The 24,444-nt window shown below is 44.5% G+C and overlaps 1 protein-coding gene and 1 pseudogene across 3 annotated transcripts in view; one reads left to right on the forward strand and one right to left on the reverse strand.

Moving 5' to 3' along the window:
• TXLNG (taxilin gamma) overlaps positions 1-24,444 on the reverse strand; it is a 75,428-nt gene that overhangs the window by 20,418 nt on the left and 30,566 nt on the right. For all 3 annotated transcript variants that reach the window (XM_066250224.1, XM_066250226.1, XM_066250225.1), the window contains 4 exons: positions 18,282-18,585; positions 12,197-12,288; positions 4,879-5,049; positions 2,475-2,669 (listed from right to left, as the gene is read on the reverse strand). In XM_066250224.1, coding sequence (XP_066106321.1) covers positions 2,475-2,669; positions 4,879-5,049; positions 12,197-12,288; positions 18,282-18,585 — 762 coding nt within the window. The remainder of the gene's footprint in view (positions 1-2,474; positions 2,670-4,878; positions 5,050-12,196; positions 12,289-18,281; positions 18,586-24,444) is intronic.
• Positions 15,875-17,475, forward strand: LOC136316896 (zinc finger CCCH domain-containing protein 15 pseudogene; annotated as a pseudogene).

Here is a 24,444-nt window from a genome sequence, read left to right on the forward strand (position 1 = left end):
GAAATCTTTATGTTAGAGACTGGAGATATACCAACCAGTAAAAACGATGGGATTTATTTGAATCTTTTTTTTTTTTTTTTTTGTATTTTTCTGAAGCTGGAATGTGCCCGACTGGGATCCACCCGGCACACCCACCAGGGGGCAATGCTCTGCCCCTCCGGGGCATCGCTCTGTCGCGACCAGAGCCACTCTATCGCCTAGGGCAGAGTCCAAAGAGCCATCCCCAGCACCCGGGCCATCTTTTGCTCCAATGGAGCCTCGGCTGCGAGAGGGGAAGAGACAGAGAGGAAGGAGAGGGGGAGGGGTGGAGAAGCAGGCGCCTCTCCTGTGCGCCCTGGCCGGGAATCAAACCCGGGACTTCTGCACACCAGGCCGACGCTCTACCACTGAGCCAATCGGCCAGGGCCTGAATCTTTTTTTAATTGAGAATGTATGTCAATGATGATAAATATTATTTTAGAACAGAATCATGTGGCCACAGTGTTTTTCCTAATTTTTTTTTCCTTTACATAGACAGAGAGAGAGTCATAGAGAGGGACAGATAGGGACAGACAGACAGGAAACAAAGAGAGATAAGAAGCATCAATCATTAGTTTTCGTTGAGACACATTAGTTGTTCATTGATTGCTTTCTCATATGTGCTTTGACAGAAGGGCTACAGCAGACCGAATAACCCCTTGCTCAAGCCAGCAACCTTGGGTCCAAGCTGGTGAGCTTTGCTCAAGCCAGATGAGTCCGTGCTCAAGCTGGCAACCTCGGGGTCTCGAACCTGGGTCCTCCGCATCCCAATTTAACGCTCTAGTGACTGCGCCACCACCTGGTCAGGCTATTTGAATCTTTAACCAAATAGTTTGTAAAGAAAAAAAGGGGGCCCTGGCCGGTTGGCTCATTGGTAGAGTGTCGGCCTGGTGTGCAGGAGTCCCGGGTTTGATTCCCGGTCAGGGCACACAGGAGATGCGCCCATCTGTTTCTCCACCCCTCTCCCTCTCCTTCCTCTCTGTCTCTCTCTTCTCCTTCTGCAGCCAAGGCTCCATTGGAGCAAAGTTGGCCCAGGCACTGAGGACGGCTCCATGGCCTCTGCTTCAGGGGCTAGAATGGCACCGGCCACAATGGAGCATCGCCCCCTGATGGGCATGCCAGGTGGATCGGTTGGGCGCATGTGGGAGTCTGTCTGACTGCCTCTCTGCTTCTAACTTCAGAAGAATACAAAAAAAAAAGCTAAAGGCAATGAGTGATAAAAAATTTTTTTTTAACTTTTTGAAGGGTTGTATGTAAAACTTTAAATTAATATAATCTAAGGTTTGCCTTGAACACTGGAGAAAGTAACCCAAAGAAGATGCCACAATCTTTTATTTTTATTTTACCAGCCATTTCTACCGAGTTAAGACATACAATGCAGACAAAAGTGGAACACTTTACTAAATTATTTTATTTTATTTTATTTTATTTTATTTTATTTTATTTTATTTTATTTTATTTTATTACAAAGACAGAGTCAGAGTGAGGGAGAGACAGGGACAGGCAGGCAGGAACGGAGAGATGAGAAGCATCAATCATTAGTTTTTCGTTGCGCGTTGCGATACCTTACTTGTTCATTGATTGCTTTCTCATATGTGCCTTGACCATGGGTCTTCAGCAGACTGAGTAACCCCTTGCTTGAGCCAGGGACCTTGGGTCCAAGCTGGTTAATTTTTGCTCAAACCAGATGAGCCCATGCTCAAGCTGGCAACCTCAGGGTCTCGAACCTGGGTCTTCCGCATCCCAGTCCGACGCTCTATCCACTACGCCACCGCCTGGTCAGGCACACTTTACTAAATTAAAAGGCAGGGGATGTACTGTTTAATAACCATTACACCTCTAACCTTGGCCATTTGACCTCTAAAGTGAGGGACCTTACAAAGCAGGCTATCACCTACTATATGTAGAAGTCTTTAGTTGGAAGCCAATGACCCAGATTGGCAGCCATAGATCCTTCCAGTAAACTTTCTTCTTCAACAGGTGCCACGTATGAGGGTTCAGAAACTGGTTCTTTTTTCCTCCCAAATAGTATAAAATCCCTATTTAAGTAAAAATTTGAAACTTAGGTATAATACAATGGTGGTGTGGACTGAACAGATTGTGACAGCTGTCGGAGATGAGGCACTCTGGGGCCAAATGCTTATTATCAGCCTAAATCAGCGTGAACAAGCCTGCATGCTAACATGACAACCTCCCAGTACCACATGGGAGAGCAGTACTTCTGAACATGCTCTAAGGACGGACGTGCCTCACGTACCCAAGTCTGCTGAGCCCCACGCTGCCTTCCAGCCACGTGGGGGCTGAGCCTCTCCTAACAAAGGCGCGACTTCCCCCACGCACACACACAAGTCCTACAACACCCTGGGCCGTGTCACAGCCGCTGTGGCCCTTGAGTAGTGAATGGTGACACGGTCTTGCCGACGGTGAGAAGTGTGCGAACCCACGAGACCCCTTACCTCCTCCCTCAGCGCGTACTGTTCGATGAGCTTCTTCAGCTTCTCTCCCAGCTCAATGTTCTCCTGGCGCAGCTTGGCATTGTGTATGTCGTGCTGCTCCAGCTGCGCCTGGATTTCATTTAAAGTAATCTGGAAGTGTGCAGTTGCTTCTTTCCGTCTTTCTTCCTCCTCTCGGGCCTGCTGCATGTTTTCTTCCTTATTACGGAAAAGAATTTCTGTTAATGTACAGACCTCTGGAGACTGCTGCCCCGAGGCAGTGCTTCTGAGCTCTCAGTCCTTCCCTCTATTCACGATCAGAAGGCTCGCATTTGAAAGCAAGCTGCTTTGCCTAGATGCTCAGGGAGAAGCAGAGTGCCCTGCTGTAGATGCTGTGTGGCCACCTGACACTCACTACACTGAAAAACAAGCAAGGAGCTTGTCCACCCAGACACCCCTCCACTTCTGTTCCCAAATACCCACCTCGCTGGTTCGGAGAGGAAGCATCTTACATAAGCCTCAAAGATAAATCCCTTCTGCCAGGCCTGTGGGGGCGCAGTGAATAAAAGGGTTGACCTGGAATGCTGAGGTCACTGGTTGACAATCCTGGGCTTGCCTGCTCAAGGCACACGTGACAAGCAACCAATGAACAACTAAAGTGAAGCAACTATGCTTCTTAGTCCCCCCTCCCCTCTCTGTAAAATCAATAAATAAAATCTTTAAAAAAAAAAGAGATCAATCCCTTCTTAAAGCTGATTTTCCAGATCACACCTTCTACTTCCTAGGGGCAAAAGGACAAAGGGAATGTGCATCTTAAAAAGCCCACCTCGGGCCCTGGCCGGTTGGCTCAGCGGTAGAGCATCGGCCTAGCGTGCGGAGGACCCGGGTTCGATTCCCGGCCAGGGCACATAGGAGAAGCGCCTATTTGCTTCTCCACCCCTCCGCCGCGCCTTCCTCTCTCTCTCTCTCTTCCCCTCCTGCAGCCGAGGCTCCATTGGAGCAAGGATGGCCCGGGCGCTGGGCATGGCTCTGTGGCCTCTGCCTCAGGCGCTAGAGTGGCTCTGGTCGCAATATGGCGAAGCCCAGGATGGGCAGAGCATCGCCCCCTGGGGGGCAGAGCATCGCCCCTGGTGGGCGTGCCGGGTGGATCCCGGTCGGGCGCATGCGGGAGTCTGTCTATCTCCCCGTTTCCAGCTTCAGAAAAATAGAAAGAAAAAAAAAAAAAAAAAAAGCCCACCTCGGGCCCTGGCCGGTTGGCTCAGCGGTAGAGCGTCGGCCTGGCGTGCGGGGGACCCGGGTTCGATTCCCGGCCAGGGCACATAGGAGAAGCGCCCATTTGCTTCTCCACCCCCCCCCCTTCCTTCCTCTCTGTCTCTCTCTTCCCCTCCCGCAGCCAAGGCTCCATTGGAGCAAAGATGGCCCGGGCGCTGGGGATGGCTCCTTGGCCTCTGCCCCAGGCGCTAGAGTGGCTCTGGTCGCAGCAGAGCAACACCCCGGAGGGGCAGAGCATCAACCCCTGGTGGGCAGAGCGTCGCCCCTGGTAGGCGTGCTGGGTGGAACCGGTCGGGCGCAGGTGGGAGTCTGTCTGACTGTCTCTCCCCGTTTCCAGCTTCAGAAAAATACAAAAATAAATAAATAAATAAAGCCTACCTCGGCCCTGCCTGGTTGGCTCAGTGGTAGAGCGTCGGCCTGGCGTGTAGGAGTCCCAGGTTCAATTCCCGGCCAGGGCACACAGGAGAAGTGCTCATCTGCTTCTCCACCCCTCCCCCTCTCCTTCCTCTCCGTCTCTCTCTTCCCCTCCCACAGCCAAGGCTCCATTGGAGCAAAGATGGCCCGGGAGCTGAGGATGGCTCTATGGCCTCTGCCTCAGGCACTGGAGTGGCTCTGGTTGCAAGAGAGCAATGCCCCAGATGGGCAGAGCATCGCCCCCTAGTGGGCATGCCGGGTGGACCCTGGTCGGGTGCATGCAGGAGTCTGTCTGACTGCCTCCCCATTTCCAACTTCAGAAAAATACAAAAATAAATAAAATAAAAGCGCTCAGGAACTGGGCAGCTGGCATGGCCAAGGGCAAGCAGCTGAGGAACAGCCCGGAGGGGCTCCGCACGGGCTCTTCCTTCCTGGGCTCATTCTGCCTCTAGTCTGCCCCACTCGCTTTTCACTGCACGGCAGCGTCTCATACGCGGTAACGAACTACATCAGCGCCCAGCAGCAAACTGGCAGCTCTGGCCTCCGCAGCTGTGGCTCCAAGGAGAGCTTGCTCTATACAGCAGTACCCTAGATCCCCAAGCAAGTATGATGGACACCGAGGAGGACCAGGCCAAGCAAAAAGAAAGCAAAGTGGTAGAGACACGGACTGACTTTAAACAGGCACACGGCGATTATAAAAATCTGAGGCAGTCTCCCCTGAGAAACAGAACAATGAACTAACCTTTAACGTCTTGTTGTGACGCTGAAGCTCCCTGCAAAGAGACTCCAGTTTGCTTCTCGCCAGGATAGCCTTGCTGTGCTCACTCTGCAAGTGAACTTTCTCTTTCACAATCTGGGCTTGCTTCTTCTGCAGAATCTTCATTTGCTTCTGAACATTCCTGCTCTCCTCCAGCTAAAATAACAAGCACTTTACATTTAGGAAGTATATTGAAAACCTTTGAGTTACAGATGGAAGAATTACAGTCAGAGCTACAAACACATTTTCAATAACCAAATAGTACAGTGTAATACTTTACTTTCAATTTTTCATGCCACTCCACTCTGCCAACCTTGTCTTTTTCGGTTGCGATACGAAACTAAGCAAAAAAAATCAGGTTCGAAAATATTATCTTAATCTATTTTCTTACCAAAAAAACCAAAAACAAAACAAAAAACAAACCCTGGGCAGTTGGCTCTGTGATAGAGCATCGGCCTGGCGTGTGGAAGTCTCGGATTCAGCGTTCGATTCCCCGTCAGGGCACACAGGAGAAGCAATCATCTGCCTCTCCACCCCCTATCCGCAGCCACGGCTCATTTGAGCCAGTTGGCCCCAGGCAGGAACTGAGGATGGCACCATGGCCTCACCTCAGGCGCTAAAACAGCTCAGTTGCTGAGACACAGAACAATGACCCCAGATGGGTAGAGCATCGCCCCATAGGGGGCTTGCCGAGTGGATCCCGGTTGGGGCACATGTGGGAGTCTCTCTGCCTCCCTGCCTCTCAATATAAACAAACAAAAACAAAATGTTTTCAGGTCCAGTAAATTTTATTTTTCTGAAAGCACACACAAGCTACTTTAATGAAACAGCCCTCCACAGTAGAAGTTGATAAGCAACGCTCAGGTTCTTTGCAAGTGAGAGGGGAATCACAACAATTTCAGGTTTGGAGCAAATGAGTCTATTTCAAAGTCAAACACTAATAGGTAAGATGGCAGCCTTACTGACCTTTCACTGAAGGAAAGGATGCTGAGTCATGATTTCAAGAGCAAGACTGACACCTTGTGGCCTTTCAAAACATACCAAGCATCCTATAGGTGATGTGCTTACACCTATTAAAAATGCCCTATGGCCCTGGTCAGATAACTCACTTGGTTAGAGAATTGTCCTGACACACAGAAGGTTGCTGGTTCAATCCCTTGTCAGGGCAAGTACAGGAACAGATCCATGATCCTGTCTCTCTCTCCCCCATCCCCCACCTTCCTTTCTATTTAAAAAAACAAACAAAAACACCCTTTATAAAAATTCCTGTCAGAAAATACTTTTTATACAGTCGTCAGCCTCTCTATGGCCCACAGACTGCTGCAGTTCCAAGAGGCTGCGGCTCTGCTCCAGCGGGACCTCAATGGAACCACATCCTGACTGCGGGTTCCCTACTCCCTGTCTCCTTTGTCATCTGTGTGCAGTCCTAAAAGAAATTCGGGTTTGAGCTGTCTTGTTTTATTGTGGCTACTAACTGAAGAGTAGGATATTTTCTTTTCTTTCATTTAATTAATATAAGCTTAAATAGCCACACGTGGCTAATGGCTCTTTTCGACAGCACAGCAGATTATATTTCTAGGAGTCACGCAGATTGTTCCCACATAGCTATAGATCAGGGACACTGAACTTTTTCTGTCAAGATCCAGAAAGTAAATATTTGAGGCTTTGCAGGCCACATATGGTACTTTTGGTGTTGTCCTCCTTTTAAAAATAACATTTTAGCCCTGGCTGGTTGGCTCAGTGGTAGAGCGTTGGCCCAGTGTATGGATGTCCCAGGTTTGGTTCCCAGTCAGGGCACACAGGATAAGTGCCCATCTGCTTCTCCACAACTTCCCCTCTCGCCTCTCCCTCTTTCCCTCCTCTCCCTCAGCCATGACTCAAGTGTAGCATGTTGGTCCTGGCACTGAGGATGGCTCCATGGTCTCTCCCTCAGGTGGCTAAAAATGGCTCTGGTTGCAATGGAGCGTCACCCCTTAGTGGGCTTGCCAGGTGGATCCCGGTTGGGGTGCATGCAGAAGTCTGTCTCTGCCTTGCCTCGCCTCCCCTCACTAAATAAAAAAAATGAAATAAAAATAACAGTTTAAAACTCTGGCCGTTTGGCTCAGTGGTAGAGCATCGGCCTGGTGTGCAGGAGTCCTGGGTTCGATTCCCGGCCAGGGCACACAGGAGAAGCGCCCATCTGCTTCTCCACCGCTCCCCCTCTCCTTTCTCTCTCTCTCTTCCCCTCCCACAGCCAAGGCTCCATTGGAGCAAAGTTGGCCTGGGCGCTGAGGATGGCTCCGTGGCCTCTGCCTCAGGCTCTAGAATGGCTCTGGTTGCAATAGAATGACGCCCCAGATGGGCAGAATATCGCCCCCTGGTGGGCATGCCGGGTGGATCCCGGTTGGGCGCATGTGGGAGTCTGTCTGATGCCTCTCAGTTTCCAACTTCAGAAAAATACAAAAAAATAAAAAATAAAAAAACAACAGTTTAAAAATGTAAAATCCACCTGACCAGGAGATTGCACAGTGAATAGAGAAAGCATCAGCCTGGGACACTAAAGACCCAGGTTTGAAACCCCAAGGTGGCCAGCTTGAGCACGGGCTCATCAACTTGAGTGCAGGGTCACCAGCTTGAGTGTAGGAACATAGACATGACCCTAAGGTCACTGGCTTGAGCCCAAGGTCGCTGGCTTGAGCAAGGAGTCACTGGCTCAGCTGGAGCCCCCCAGGCAAGGCACATATGAGAAAGCAATCAATGAACAACTAAAGTATAGCAATCATGAGTTCATGCTTCTCATCTCTCTCCCTTTCCCTCTCCTTTCCTGTCTCCCTTGTAAAAAAAAAAAAAAGGAAAAACCATTCTTAGCTTGTGGGCAATATAAAAGCAGACCTCACTGGATTAGGCCCACAGGTTGTGTCATATTCCTCTTTTAAAAAATATACCACAAGAGCCTGACCTGTGGTGGCGCAGTGGATAAAGTGTCGACCTGGAAATGCTGAGGTCGCCGGTTCGAAACCCTGGGCTTGCCTGGTCAAGGCACATATGGGAGTTGATGCTTCCAGCTCCTCCCCCCTTCTCTCTCTCTCTGTCTCTCTCTCCTGTCTCTCTCCTCTCTAAAAAAATGAATAAATAAAATAAAATAAAAAAATAAAAAAATAAAAAATAAAAAAAAAATTAAAAAAAAAAAATATATACCACAAGGAACACACTTTATTGATTCATTCACTTACCCATGAGCATTTGCGTTGTTTCCAGGTTTTATTACTCACAATAGTATGAACATTCTCAAGTGTTTCCTGGCATACACATGCAAGAATTTCTCCTGGGTGCAAATCTAGAAGTGGGGTTAGGAGGCAATGATTTCTAATGTTCTACGTATTTCACATTACTATGCTAAACTGTCTGCCAAAGTAGCTGGCAAATTTCTTCTCCCGTTAAAGATTTACTATTATTTTTTTAAGAGGAGGGGAGATAGACAAGACTCTCCCACATGTGCCCTGAGCAGAATTCACCTGGCAACCCAGTCTGGGGCCGATGCTCGAACCAATCGAGCCACTGGCTGCAAGAGGGGAAGAGACAGAGAAGGGGGAGAGAGGAAGAGAGAGAAGCAGAAGGTCGCATCTCCTGTGTGCCCGACTGAGAATTAAACCTGGGCCGTCCGCATGCCGGGCTGACGCTCTATCCCCTGCGCAAACTGACCAGGGCCCTATCAACGATTTATAAGCAAGCATGTAGACGCACATCCTCTCCAAAACGTGGTGGGATCAGAACTCTTCATCTGTACCACCACAATGGCCATAGAACGGCATCCTGTTGAGGCCCCCATTTCTGTGCCTCCCAGGTACTGCAGAGCTGTTTTTCCACCCCTGTGAAATACCTCTCACAGATCTCTCGCCCAGCTTTCCATTGGTTTCTTTTTGCATTCATTTGTAGGTATTACTAAATTTTTTGTTGATTATATATTTGTTGAAAACATGTTCTGCCAAGGCCGTGTCTTCTCACATTCTTTTCAAGTGTCTTTTGACAAACAAAGTCTTAGTTTTAATATAGTCAATACTTGAAATCTTTTCTTGGACAGTGCCTTTTGTGTTGGAAGAAATCCTCCCCTTAACCCAAGTTTGGAAAAATATTCACCTGTTAACAAATCTAAATAAAACCTAAAAATTTTAAAGCTTAATTTTTGACATTTAAATCCTTAATCCATTTAGAATTGATCGCTATATATGAGTAAGGATGGAATTTCATTTCTTTTCACATAGCATATCTACCTTTTAAGTTCCTTTAATTTTGTAAGGGCAGCAATTCTCCCCCAAATGCATCTATAGATTCCGTGAAATGCTCTTTAAAATTCCTAAGGGGTCCTTTTTTCCATGGAACTAAGTTGAATCTAAAATTTTATAGAGAGGAATAGTAAAGAATAGGCAAGATCAGGGGTCCCCAAACTTTTTACACAGGGGGCCAGTTCACTGTCCCTCAGACCGTTGGAGGGCCGGACTATAAAAAAAAAACTATGAACAAATCCCTATGCACACTGCACATATCTTATTTTAAAGTAAAAAACCAAAACGGGAACAAATACAATATTTATTTAAAATAAAGAACAAGTAAATTTAAATCAACAAACTGACCAGTATTTCCATGGGAACTATGCTCCTCTCACTGACCACCAATGAAAGAGGTGCCCCTTCCAGAAGTGCGGCAGGGGCCGGATAAATGGCCTCAGGGGGCCACATGTGGCCCGCGGGCCGCAGTTTGGGGACCCCTGGGCAAGATACTTCTGATGAAAAAAGTAATAAGGAGAATATACCTACCCAACCAGATAACAAGATTTCTTACTAGCTAAACTAATCTACACAAATATAGGGAAAGAATAGCACTATAATGTGCTTAAGGACCATGTTCTCTAGCCCTAATGCTATCCACACTCAGCAAGAGAAATGTGATTTCATAAATTCACGTGAACTGGTGAACGTGGCAGCCACAAGGTCTCCTCCATGGACAATCCCAATGACAGTGCAGTGCATCACTGTACCTACTCTACAGGGCTTTGGTACATGTCTGTGCCACAAGAAATCAGCAATGTCAAAGATGCTGTAGCAAAAAGAGCATAGGATAGTGATGGCAAAAGAAGTTTTCTGAAAAATCCTTGGGAAAAGGCTACTCCCTTGATGGTCTCACTAATACATAACATATATCCTCGACCCTGGCCAGTTGGCTCAGTGGTAGAATGTCGGCCTGGCGTGTGGAAGTGCCGGGTTCGATTCCCAGCCAAGGCACACAGGAGAAGCGCCCATCTGCTTCTCCACCCCTCTCCCTCTCCTTCCTCTCTGTCTCTCTCTTCCTCTCCCGCAGCCAAGGCTCCATTGGAGCAAAGTTGGCCGGGCACTGAGGATGGCTGCACAGTCTCTGCCTCAGGTGTTAGAATGGCTCTGGTTGCAGCAGAGCAACGCCCCAGATGGGCTGAGCATCACCCCCTGGTGGACATACTGGGTGGATTCTGGTCGGGCGCATGCAGGAGTCTGTCTGACTGCCTCCCTGCTTCTCACTTCGTAAAAATATAGAAACACACACACACACACATCCTCCACCTTCTAAAGAAATCAAGCTTTAGAACATTTTCTGAAGAATACACATTTTGTCCTTCAGGTTTAGCATAAACCTAAATCAGAGAGAGGGTACTCACTAGGCAAGTGTTCAGTGTGTCACATCCTGAAATGGATTTACTAATTATTACTGGCACTTAAAAATAACTGTGGCTTCCCCAATTCCTCCCCCCCCCTACACACACAGACATAAAAACAAAAGCCACAAACAGAAACACCCTAGGTCCTTACTACTTCAAATGTGATCCAAGGGCCAACAAAATCCTTATCACCACCTGACAGCTTGTTAAAACTAAGACTCTCATGCCCAACCCAAAGCCAGTGAATCAGAATGTGCCTTTTAATAACCGTCCCAGCGACCTGCGTGAGCCTCAGGACTGCCCTAAGCAATGATCTGTCCTTTCTTCTCCCAACCCATTCCTGGCTAACTGCTCTAGTCTGGTAGCTGATCTTACATTGCTTTCTCTGTCTTTCACTCTTTTCTCCATCTTTTCCTTTCCCCTTTTTCGTTATGTTCTTTATCCACCACTTGTCACCCGCTTCTCCTCATGCGGATGAACCCGAAAAGCACTGTCTTCCACAGCCAACAGAACTGTCCCTTTCCTGAAGCAGGCAGCTGAGCACACTGCGCTTTCCGCCCCCTCTGTGTTTGTCCCAGGTCATTTTCACTGCTACACAAGGGTTCCTGATGCTCTGAACAGAAGAAGGTCCCAGAGGGCTGAATGCCTGCTACATGCAGGTGTACTCTGACCCCTTTACAAACTGAGGGAAACTAACTGTTCTCTGACTTTTTCCCCATGCTTCAGCTCAAAAAGGATGGCAGTGTTTCTATGTTGAGACTGCTTTCTTAATTTTAAAGAGAAAATTAATGCTACTTAAAATAACATAGGCCCAGAACAAATGAGGTCAATTTCTTTGGAAGATGGAAAAATGCCTGGTGCACAGTATATGCCAAATAAAAATTTCCTGAGACACAGTATTGTTTTAGTAGACTATTTCAACCACGATGGCTAGAGCCATTAACTCTAGAATACCCTTGGGAAAAGTTTAATATCAGAGCCACTACACCCCAACAGACTAAAATCACCATAATACAAGAATGAAAAGGCTGATTTAGAAATACTCGAAGACTGAGTTTTATAAGATTTATACCGTATCTTAGCATTATAATGTTCTGTATGTATCACCTTACAAAATAATGCCATACAAGCAACAAAAAGCCCTGAAAATCAGATTCTCCTCTTTAATTCTGGTATAAAACATACCTTTACATTTAAAGCTACGTCAATATCACATTTTTTTTTAAGTGAGAGGAGGGGAGATAGTAAGGAAGACTCCCACATGCGCCCCAACTGGTTTTACCTGGCAACCCCGCCTGGGGCCAATGTGCAAGTACTCAGCTATTTTTAGCGCCTGAGGCTGCACACTTGGACCAACTGAGCTATCCTCAGTGCCCAGGGCCATGCTCAAACCAATTGAGCCACTGGCTGCAGTAGGGGAAGAGGGAGAGTAGGGGGAACAGAACAGGGGAGAAGCAGATGGTCACTTCTCCTGTGTGCCCTGACCAGGAATTGAACCAGGACATCCGTAAGCTGGGTCCACACTCTATCCACTGACCCACTGGCCAAGACCAAAATCACATTTTAAAAAATTGATCAAGCACATACCAATTCTGCTATACTTTTTATGAACGTCACTCCCTTGATTTTAGTACTCACGAGATCAGCGTATTTCTTACAGAGAGCTGCCAGCTTCTCTTCTGGAGTTGAAAGGGTGTTTAGGGCTTGCATCAACAACAAAACTTCTTTTCCTAATTGTTAATAAGATAATAAGTCCTGTCAGAATCAGATCAAATCTAACCTGCAAATTCTACATAACATTTCTATGTTCTAACATCCAGAGTAAAATAATTTATGCCTATAACTAGAAATAACAGATTTACCAGCTAAATTAAGAAAGCTGTTTTTAAATTCAGGATTAGCAGACACCTCCCTCCACCCCATCCCAAATTTCTTCACTCTAACACGGCTAGCTATTCCTAAGAACTTCTGCTGAAGGCTTCACATTTCCCCGCTTTAGCACTGATGTACAAGTTAAGACAAAGGCCAAGTTACAAAGGGCAGAATTTTTTTGTTTTTATTTACTGATTTTTAGCGAGAGAGGAAGGGAGAGAGAGACAGGAACATTGATCTGTTCCTGTATGTGCATCAACAGGGGATCGAACCGGCAATCTCTGTGCTTTGGGTCAATGTTCTAAGCAACAGAACTATCAGCAGTTTTTGTGAAAGCTTTCTCCTACCCAAGTACAAATATGGAAACAACTTCAAAGGGAATTTAAGTTGGAACTCTCTGCCTAAGATATACATACTCACTTGTGACGTGTTTTTTCCTATGAACTATTTAAGTAAGATCTGATGATTTAGAAAGCATATTCCATGTGTTAACCAAATTCAGTGCAAATAAAAAGATGTCAAGCCACCTCTTCCCTTTGGTAACAGAGCTGAACAACAATATTTAAAGACTGGCAAGGAGGAGCAGGTGGCTGAGATAGGAGGGGACAAGTGGCATTTCAAAATAAGTGCTAACATTTCCTAAACTGGGTAGTATATATTTTTATTTTTTTAAATGTTCACACATGTAGGATAGATCATTTTTAAAAAATTTATATATATATATATATATATATATATATATATGGTATATGGTATATAAACTATGAGGGGAAAAAAGCAGGCAATAGATTACTTTTCTATCTATATGAAATTTTAGTAAAAAAACCTTCTCTTATTCAGCCCAAGGCCAATGAGAATTTTAAGAGATGACTAAACATAATTATTAAATATTAGAAATACCGTAACCATAATGTAGAAGCAATTTTTACGGTTTCTCATATGTGCCTTGACCACGGGCCTTCAGCAGACCGAGTAACCCCTTGCTCGAGCCAGCGACCTTGGGCTCAAGCTGGTGACCTCAGGGTCTCGAACCTGGGTCTTCCGCATCCCAGTCTGATGCTCTATCCACTGCGCCACCGCCTGGTCAGGCAATTTTTATGGTTTTTAAACTTACACTCCATCTAGGTACTTGTGACATACAATTCATATACCATAAAACCTCCCATTTTTAAGTGTACAGCTGAGTATGTTCACCAAGTTGTGCAGCTATCACCACTGTTGAATTTCAGGACATTGTTATCACCTTAAAAAGAGAACTCCATACCCCCAGCAGTCGCTTCCCATTGCTCCTTCATCAAAGCAACCACTACTCTTTCTGTCTCCATGGATTTGCAAATTCTGGACATTTTATGGAAAATGAAATCATATATTATGTGGCTTTTGTGTCTGGTTTCTTTCACTTAGTATTGTTATGAGGTTCTGCCTGGCCTGTGGTAATCCAGTGGACAGAGTGTCAACCTGGAATGCTGAGGGCACGGGTTCAAATCCCTGGGCTTGCCGGGTCCAGGATCATATGACAAGCAAGAAGCAAGCAATGAACAACTAAAGTGAAACAACTATGAGCTGATACTTCTCGCTCCCCCATCCATTCTTTAAAATCAATAAATAAAATTTAAAAAATTTATGAGGTTCACCAACATAGGATGTATCAGTACCACATTCCTTTTTTTCCTTAAGATTTTAGGCCCCAGCCAGATCACTCGGTGGTAGAGTGTCAGCCTGGCATGTAAAAGTCCTGGGTTCGATTCCCAGTCAGGGCACACAGGAAAAGAACCCATCTGCTTCTCCACCCCTCCCCCTTTCCTCCTGTAGCCATGGCTCAAGTGGTTCAAGCAAGTTGGCCTCGGACACTGAGCATGGCCCCATGGCCTCTGCCTCAGGTGCTAAAAATGGCTCCAGTGCAATGGAACAACAGCCACAGATGTGAAGAGCATCACCCATAGTGGGCTTCCCAGGTGGATCCTGGTAGGGGCACCTGCCTCCTCTTCTCTCACTGAAATAAAAAAAGTATTTTTAAATTTTAAAAGATTTTATTGATTGATTTTAGAAAGAGGATAAAGAGAAAGAGAAAGGCAGGAGCAGGAAGCATCAACTCATAAGAGTTGCTTCTCTTATATGCCTTGACTGGGCAAGCCTGGTGTTTTGAACCAACGACCTCAGCATTCCAGGTTGATGCTCTCTATCCAATGAGGCACCACAGGTCAGGCCCACTACACTCCTTTTTATTGCTGAATAACATTCCACTGTAGAGATATATACCATTCATCAGCTAACGGATGACAGCTGTTTGGACTTTTGGGCTATTATGAATAACGCTGCCACAAAAAGGCGTGCATCAGGTTTTGCATGGATGTGTTTTCAATCTTCTTGAGCACGTATGCAGAGGTAGAACTGCCTTAAGACTCTCTTCCCTCTGCTGTTACACATATAATTGGGGCTGCTAACTTTGAAAAAAACTGTCTTGTCCGTAAGGGATTGAAATTATTTTTTGTAGCCCAGGCCAGTTAGCTCACCAGTTCGAGTATCGTCCCAAAATGCCAAGGTTGTGGGGTTCGATACCTGGTCAGGGCCCATATAGGAAGTAACCAATCAATACATAAATAAGTGGAACAGCAAATAAATGCTTCCCTTTCTGCTACCCCTCACCTCCATCTTCTTCTGTCTCTTCAAAATCAAGAAATAAAAATAAGCCCTGGCCGGTTGGCTCAGTGGTAGAGCATCAGCCCAACATGTGGAAGTCCCAGGTCCGATTCCCAGCCAGGGCACACAGAAGAAGCACCCATCTGCTTCTCCACCCTTCCCCCTCTCCTTCCTCTCTCTTCCCCTCCTGCAGCCAGGGCTCCATTGGAGCAAAGTTGGCCCGGGCGCTGAGGATGGCTCCATGGCCTCTGCCTCAGGCACTAGAATGGCACTGGTTGCAACAGAGCAACACCCCAGATGGGCAGAGCATCGGCTCCTGGTGGGCATGCCAGGTGGATCCCGGTCAGGCGCATGTGGGAATTCTGTCTCTCTTCCTCCCTGCTTCTAACTTCAGAGAAATACAAAAATAAAAATTAAAAATAAATAAATAGCCTTGACTAGATAGCTTGGTTGACTAGAGCACTGTCCCAAAATACAGAGACTGCAGGTTGATCCCCAGTTGAGGCACATACAGGACCAGATCGATATTCCTGTATCTCTCTCTAAATCAATAAAATAAACATTTAAAATAAATGAAATTTTTATTATTATCAATTTTTAAGTTTTCCAATTTAGCAGAAAATGGATTTAATAAGAAAGATAGTTCTAATTTAGCATACAGAAAACCATACAAATTAAATACTGTTACTGTTAAGTGTACTAAGAATAAAAAACTTTAGGGGCAACCAGTAAGACTAAATAAAATAAAAGGGGATTTCAGAACACGGGGCCAGAAACCCTGACAGTGTCCAGCTGCGCCTAAGTCTGGCCGGTGCCACCTGCTTCCGCAATGCCCCCCAAAAAACAGGCTCAGGTCGGGGGCAACAAAAAGGTGGAGCAAAAATAAAGGAGAAGATTATCAAAGAAAAAACTTTTGGTCTAAAGAAAGGAGCAAAGCAACAGAAGTTTATCAAGGCTGTCACTCATCAAGTTAAATTTGGTCAGCAAAATCCACATCAGATAGCACAAAGTGAAGTGGAAAAGAAGTTAAAGAAAGATGACAAGAAAGAATTGCAAGAGCTAAATGAACTGTTTAAGCCTGTAGTTGCTGCTCAGAAAATCAGTAAAGGTGCAGATCCCAAATCTGTGGTATGTGCATTCTTCAAGCAAGGACAGTGTAAGATAAGTGTAAGTTCTCTCATGACCTCACTCTGGAGAGAAAGTGTGAGGAGCGAAGTGTTTACATTGATGCAAGAGATGAAGATCTTGAAAAAGATACTATGGATAATTGGGATGAGAAAAACTGGAAGAAGTAGTGAACAAGAAGCACGGTGATGCGGAAAAGAAAAAACCAAAAACTCAAATAGTGTGCAAGCATTTCCTGGAAGCTATTGAAAACAACAAATATGGCTGGTTTGGGGTATGCCCTGGAAGGGGTGATGTTTGCATGTATCGTCATGCACTTCCTCCTGGATTTGTATTGAAGAAAGATAAAAGGAAAGAAGAGAAGGAAGATGAAATTTCATTAGAAGATCTAATTGAAAGACAGCGTTCTGCCCTAGGTCCGAATGTTACCAAAATTACTCTAGAATCTTTCCTTGCATGGAAGAAAAGGAAAAGACAAGAAAAGATTGATAAATTTGAGCAAGATATGGAAAGAAGAAAAGCAGACTTCAAAGCAGGGAAAGCATTAATGATCAGCGGTCGTGATGTATTTGAATTTCGTCCTGAACTGGTTAATGATGATGATGAAGAAGCAGATGATACCCGCTATACCCAGGAAACAGGTGTCGATGAGGTTGATGATTCAGTGAGCATTAATGACATAGATTTAAGCCTGTACATCCCAAGGGATGTAGATGAGACAGGTATCACGGTAGCCAGTCTTGAAAAATTCAGCACATATACTTCAGAAAAAGATGAGAACAAATGAAGTGAAGCTTCCAGAGGTAGGGCTGAAAATGGTGAAAGAAGTGATTTAGAAGAGGACACCAAAGAGGAGGGACAAGAAAATGGGATCATCAATGCTGTTCCTGTTGATGAAAATCTTTTTACCGGGGAAGAGTTGGATGAACTAGAAGAAGAATTAAACACACTTGATTTAGAAGAATGACACCAAAAAAATCAGTGAAAAAATTAAACCAACTCAGCATGAATCAGAATTGACTACATTAATTTTTTTTTCCACCTAGAATTCTTCAACAGAATGATTTATTTTTCATGCTGATTTTGGAGGGCTTACTCTCCTCCAGAAAGAATATTCTCCTTACATCTTGTCCTCTGACTTTGGCTACATCTCATAGTAAGTTCAGAGTAGTTCGTGATAAATTGAAAATATGGTCATTGCAGAAAATGGTTGTTGTAACTGTCTATTCAAGTAGGAAGTGTTATTGCTTTTCCAGCTTTTGATCTTCATTGGGCATATGTTTACTATACGGACAACATAAATTTAAAATACCCTTTATTTAATGCAGTTTTTAATGGGTGATTTTATTTCGTTTGTATTTATATGTCTAAAAGACTGCCTAAAATACAAGTGCTGTACTTCATAAAGGGAACTGCATATGTAGATTCAGTGTTGTATGTCTTTGGACAATTAAATGGACATTTAAAGTGAAACTTCTTTAATCTGACAGGATCAGCTACAATGCCCTGTGATAAAATGTTTTAAACTTACCCCTTTTCTTTTTTGCCAATAAAGTTGTAAATAAAGACCATCATACACTAAAATAAAATAAAATTAAAGGGGGGGGGGGAATTTCAGATTTCATAACAAGATTCAACATATCATATTCTTAGTCCTGAATCTCAAACATAGCAGGAGAAAGAAAACATATTGTTGAAAGCCTGTCATAATACTCCTTCTGAACTATTTTTGACTAGTTTTTAAATCAAGTGACCAAATAAATAGTTTTCACAGTAAATTTTGGTCAGACTAGATTAGATATAAATTTGGCAAGTTGAAGACTACTATAAAATTGACCCCAAATTTTTCACAAAAGCCAATTCCTGATGATTTAAAGAGAACTTCCAACTTTGCTCTCTTCACCTCCTGCACAGAACTGCAGCAGAGAGGCAGACAGACCCCACTGAAGACGACAGACAGACACGGCAGCTGATCAGCCACCTCCATACTGGCCACTACAAGCCGCGTCCATAACCAGCGGTGCGGCAGGAAACACAGCAACCGAGCTGCGTGGGGAAACTGCGAACACTGAGCAGAGAGTAGTACCTAAGGTTTTGTCTTTGTTCCGGCTGCACTCTGAATCTTGCTGACCATCAGGGGGATCTGTTCGAGCCTCTTGCCCAGGTATTTCCTCTCTTGACTCTTCTGTGCAGTAGATGGTGCTCACCAAACCTCTGTTTTTTGTTATAAAGTCACTGCCTTCATCTTCTTCCAGGGAATGCCTGTTACTTGTGCCCCCACAATTTGAGTCTGGATGTGGAAGAATATCGTTGGGCTGAGAGCTGCGCAGCACACCCGCTCTCACCCCGAGACCGCACAGTCCAGCTTCTTCCATTGTGCCGATCACAAACTAGACAAGAGGAGGAGAAAAAAAAGACAAAAAATGGTCAAATCAATGTTAACAACCAATAGTATACCATAGGTTGATAGCTTTTTCTTTTTTAGTGGTTTTTTAAATTGATGCAAATATGGTAGGTAGTTTCTAAGTTTCACTGAGATGACCTAAGTCAAGTAGAAGAAAAATAAAGTTAAAACAGATCATGCAGTTAAGGGGTTCCAAAGGAAGCAATAAATCTAAACTTATTTCACTATAAAACCTCCACTACTTAATTAGCATCTTAATAAACGTGGAATTACTCCAAGTTAATGAACATGAATTCTTCTGGTCTGGATGGTAACTAGGCTTTTGGTGATCACTTTGTAGTATATGCAGATGTCAAGTTATAATGTACCTGAAACTAACGTTATATTCCAATTTTACCTCAATTAAAAAAAATTTATCCTGGTCCTATACTAAAGGAGATGGTACAGAAGAGATGCCTCACTAGCTGTCCAGCAAAACCCCATATTCCTCCACCATCCCGAAGAGCTGGAATTGCTGGATCACATCTACTAACCCAGGGATCGGGAACCTGTGGCTCGCGAGCCAGATGTGGCTCTTTTGATGGCTGAATCTGGCTCGCAAACAAATCTTTAATAAAAAAAATAATGTTAAAAATATAAAACTTTCTCAAAAAATATATATATATAACATTCTCATGTATTACAATGCATTCATTTCCTACCGCTCATGTTCATGGTTGCAGGTGGCTGGAGCCAATCACAGCTATCCTCTGAGACAACACCAAATTTTTATTGAATAATGCATAATGTACACAGGTCGTTGTATGGCTCTCATGGAATAACATTTTAAAACGTGGGGTCAGGTCCTGGCCGGTTGGCTCAGTGGTAGAGCGTCGGCCTGGCGTGCAGAAGTCCCGGGTTCGACTGCCGGCCAGGGCACACAGGAGAAGCACCCATCTGCTTCTCCACCCCTCCTCCTCTCCTTCCTCTCTGTCTCTCTCTTCCCCTCCCACAGCCAAGGCTCCATTGGAGCAAAGATGGCCCGGGCGCTGAGGATGGCTCTATGGCCTCTGCCTCAGGCGCTAGAATGGCTCTGGTTGCGGCAGAGCAACGCCCCCTGGTGGGCATGCTGGGTGGATCCCGGTAAGGCGCATGCGGGAGTCTGTCTGACTGCCTCCCCGTTTCCAACTTCAGAAAAATTAAAAAAAAAAACCCAAAACCTGTGGGGTTCATGGCTCTCTCAGCCAGAAAGGTTCCCGACCCCTGTCCTAACTAACCACTTACATTGGGGTGGGACTCCTATGGGAAGTTCCCACCAATGGAATGCAAACCCAAGGGATGAGTGCCCCTTCTGCAATAAGACTTTTATTCTCAGGATATGTTCTTTCTCTACCATCTCCTCCCCATTCTGGCTGGATGCAGGTCTCCAAGACCCTACAAGACGGCAGAGCCACAGGATAAAAGAGGCCTGGGCCCCTAAATCCCATGTACATACGGAAAGTTCCCCTTCTTACAAAGAACATCTATACTGCTATTATAAAACTACAAGACTTCAAAGATGAACCTGGAATTCATTACACTGTGTGGAAGAAGCCAGACAAAAACCCCAGACACTATCCACACCAAAACCACTATTAGAGGTGCAAAAAATTCCATTCCTAGCATGTTAAGCCACAAAATTTTGAGAATGATATTTTAAGCAGCTATTCCTACTCTAACTAATATAGATACTAAGCATGCGAGAGATGGCTTTTAATTTTCTTTATTTATTCATGGGGGGGGGCAGAGAAGGGGGAGGAGCAGGAAGCATCAACCTCCATATATGCCTTGACCAGGCAAGCCAAGAGGTTTAGAACTAGCGACCTCAGTGTTCCAGATCAATGCTTTATGCACTGTGCACCACAGGTCAGGCAGAGACATGGTTTCATTCTAGGGTTTTATTCTCGAATCAGTAATTTTACTTTATTCTTTCTTCTATCATATTGTTAACCCCATTTATTTATGGGTCCTCCCTGGTGAACACTGCTTGGTCATAAAATGTAGCACAAATTTAAATTCTGTACATTTCATTTCTGTGTAAAAGAGCTGCTGCTTTTTTTTTATTTTTTGAATAATACAATGGGGTGGGTATCTAATATCTCTTATCACAAGTGGACTAAAGCTACTCTCCAAAGTTAACAGAAGAACAGAGATTATTTCAAATAATAATATTTGACCAAAGAACTAAAAATAATTTAAAGTATCAAAGCAGGGGACAGGTTAGGGAACTAAATCTTTATCTTTTATAAGTACTGTGCTTTTGAAAGAGCAAGTTGGTACACCCACTTTGAAAACTCATTAGTGTCTGACCAGGTGGTGGCACAGTGGATCGAGCATCAGACTGGGACACTGAGGACCCTGAGTCAAAACCCCAAGGTCACAGGCTTGAGCGCGGGCTCACCAGCTTGAGTGTGGGGTCATAGACATGACCCCATGGTTGCCAGCTTTAAGCCTCAAGTCACTGGCTTGAGCAAGGGGTCACTGGCTCAGCTGGAGCCCCCGGGTCAAGGCACATATGAAAAAGCAATCAATGAACAACTAAGGTGCCGCAAACATGAGTTGATGCTTCTCATCTCTCTCCCTTCCTGTCTGTCCCTCTTCCTCTCTCTCTCTCTCTAAAAAAATTTTAATGATAAAGTTTAAGAAATGTCCTCTGTTGCCTGACCAGGTGGTGGCACAGTAGATAGAGCGTCAGACTGGGATGCGGAAGACCCAGGTTCGAGACCCTGAAGTAGCCAGCTTGAGTGTGGGCTCATCTGGTTTGAGCAAAACTTCACCAGCTTGGACCCAAGGTCGCTGGCTCAAGCAAGGGGTTGCTCGGTCTGTTGAAGGCCCACGGTAAAGGCACATATGAGAAAGCAATCAATGAACAACTAAGGTGTCGCAATGCGCAACGAAAAACTAATGATTGATGCTTCTCATCTCTCCGTTCCTGTCTGTCTGTCCCTGTCTATCCCTAACTCTGACTCTGTCTCTATAAAAAAAAAAAAAAAAAAGAAATGTCCTCTGTTAAATTTCATTACTGCAGAAACTTCTTAAAGCCATGACAATGCCCCAGTAACATACTACAAAAGTATTCATACCAAACCAAATGTCAATTATTTTAACACTACATTATACACATAACTACTAATTCTACCTCTACTTTATATCAGATATTAAACTGCCACATACTAGTTAGGCACATAATGTTAACAGAAAAGCAATACAGGAAGGAAAACCCTGAGTACTGCTTGATCAGGTGGTGGCACAGTGGATAGAGCGTCAGACTGGGATGCAAAGGCCCCAGGTTCGTGACCCCGAGGTCACCAGCTTGGACCCAAGGTCACTGGCTCGAGCAAGGGGTTACTCGGTCTGCTGAAGGCCCATGGTCAAGGCATATATGAGAAAGCAATCAATGAACAACTAATGTGTCGCAACAAAAAACTGATGACTGATGCTTCTCATCTCTCCCCATTCCTGCCTGTCTGTCCCTCTCTCTGACTCTGTCTCTGTAAAAAAAAAAAAAAAAAAAGAAAGAAAAGAAAACCCTGAGTACTATTAGTACCATCTTCCCCAATTTTTAAAAAATAATTTTCAAACCTCTTCCCTGAAATCCATTAGTAATAAGAATATGGCTATAAAACCACAATGTTGCCTGACCAGGTGGTGGTGCAGTGGATAGAGTGTCGGACTGGAATGCGGAGAACCCAGGTTCGAGGCCCCGAGGTCGCCAGCTTGAGTGAGGGCTCATCTGGTTTGAGCAAAAGCTCACCAGTTTGAGCCCAAGGTCGCTGGCTTAAGCAAGGGGTTACTCGGTCTGCTGCACAGTGGATAGAGCGTCAGACTGGGATGCAAAGGCCCCAGGTTCGTGACCCCGAGGTCACCAGCTTGGACCCAAGGTCACTGGCTCGAGCAAGGGGTTACTCGGTCTGCTGAAGGCCCATGGTCAAGGCATATATGAGAAAGCAATCAATGAACAACTAATGTGTCGCAACGTAAAACTAATGATTGATGCTTCTCATCTCTCCATTCTTGTCTATCTGTCCCTGTCTATCCCTGACTCTCTCTGTTAAAAAAATGTTGACTTTAGATACTGATGAAAATTTATTAAAATGTAATTAAAATGAAGTTTATCTATCTCTAACACATAATAGAATTTCTCAGAAGCATCATGATAATAAGCCTCATGAATATCAGAAAACATGGTTTCAAGCTATAACCAAATATAATAAGCAAGCAATTCTGAAGATTGGGAACATAAATAATTTTCAAAGGAAAACCTGAAGCCTAGCCCTAAGATTAATTTTAAAAAGTGGTCCTGGCTGGTTGGCTCAGCAGTAGAGCATCAGCCCTGCATGTGGAAGCCCTGGGTGTGATTCCCGGCCAGGGCACAAAGGAGAAGCGCTCATCTGCTTCTCTACCCCCAACCCCTGCTCCTTCTCTCTTTTCCTCCCACAGCCATGGCTCAAATGCTTTGAGCAAGTTGGCCTCAGGTGCTGCGGATGGTTCCATGGCCTTGCCTCAGGCACTAAAATAGCTCAGTTGCTCAGCAATGGAGCAGTGGCCCCAGAGGGGCAGAGCATTGCCTCGTAAGGGGCTTGCCGGGTGGATCCTGGTTGGGGCACATATAGGAGTCTCTCTGCCTCCCCACTTCTCAATTTAAAAAAAATATTTTTTAATAATAAAGCTACCTGAGGACTGAAATGTTATAGTTTTTCAATTCTATTAGTGATTTTTAACACCTTCACTGAGCTGTAATTCGTATACCATACAATTCACAACTGAAAGTTATAATTCACTGGTTTTTAGTGTGTTCAGTTGTGCAACCATCACAATTTTAGAACACTTTCATTACCTCAAAAAGACACTTAGTACACTCTAGCTATAAAACCCCTAATCCTCCCAATATCCCCAGCCATAAGTAACTAATGTACTTTGTCTCTACAGATTTGGTTATTCTAGACTTTCCATATAAATGAAATTATACAATGTGGCCTTTCGTGTCTGGCCTCTTTCACACAGTATAATGATTTCAACCTTCACCCATGAAACTCTGTAGTTGCATCCAGTATATATCAGCACTTCATTTATTTTTATTGTCAAATAATATTCCACTGTACAGACATACCCTATTTATTTATCCACTCATCAGCTGATGGGCATTTGGATTATTTTCTACTTTTAGCTATCATGAAGAATTCTGCTATGAACATTAATGTTCAAGTTCTGTGTAGACATATTTACATTTCTCCAAGGTATATGACTAGGAGTGGAACTGCTGGGTCATATGGTCAATCTATGTTTTTGGTTTTCTGGGTTTTTTAAAATTTTTTATTTTATTTTATTTATTCATTTTTAGAGAGGAGAGAGAGAGAGACAGAGAGAGAAAAGGGGGGAGGAGCTGGAAGCATCAACTCCCATATGTGCCTTGACCAGGCAAGCCCAGGGTTTTGAACCGGCGACCTCAGCATTCCAGGTCGACGCTTTATCCACTGCGCCACCACAGGTCAGGCTTCAATCTATGTTTTAACCTTCGGAGGAACTGCCAGTTTTTCCAGTGAGGCACCATTTTATACTCCACCCCCTAAAGTATATAAGGGTTCCAATTTATCTACATCAACACTGTCCTTTTGATTGTAGCCACCCAAGTATGAAGGTATCTCATTTAATGACTACTCGTGTTGAAAACCTTTTCATGTGCTTACTAGCCATCTGTACACCTCTTTTGGAAAGATGTCTATCTATTCAGATCCTTTGCCTATTTAAAAAAATAATGTATTGATTCATTGTAGAGAAAGAAAGGAAGGGAGAGACAGGAACACTGATCTGTTCCTGGATATGCCCT

Source organism: Saccopteryx bilineata, chromosome X (assembly GCF_036850765.1).
Source record: "Saccopteryx bilineata isolate mSacBil1 chromosome X, mSacBil1_pri_phased_curated, whole genome shotgun sequence".
In the NCBI taxonomy this organism is placed as follows: Eukaryota; Metazoa; Chordata; class Mammalia; order Chiroptera; family Emballonuridae; genus Saccopteryx; species Saccopteryx bilineata.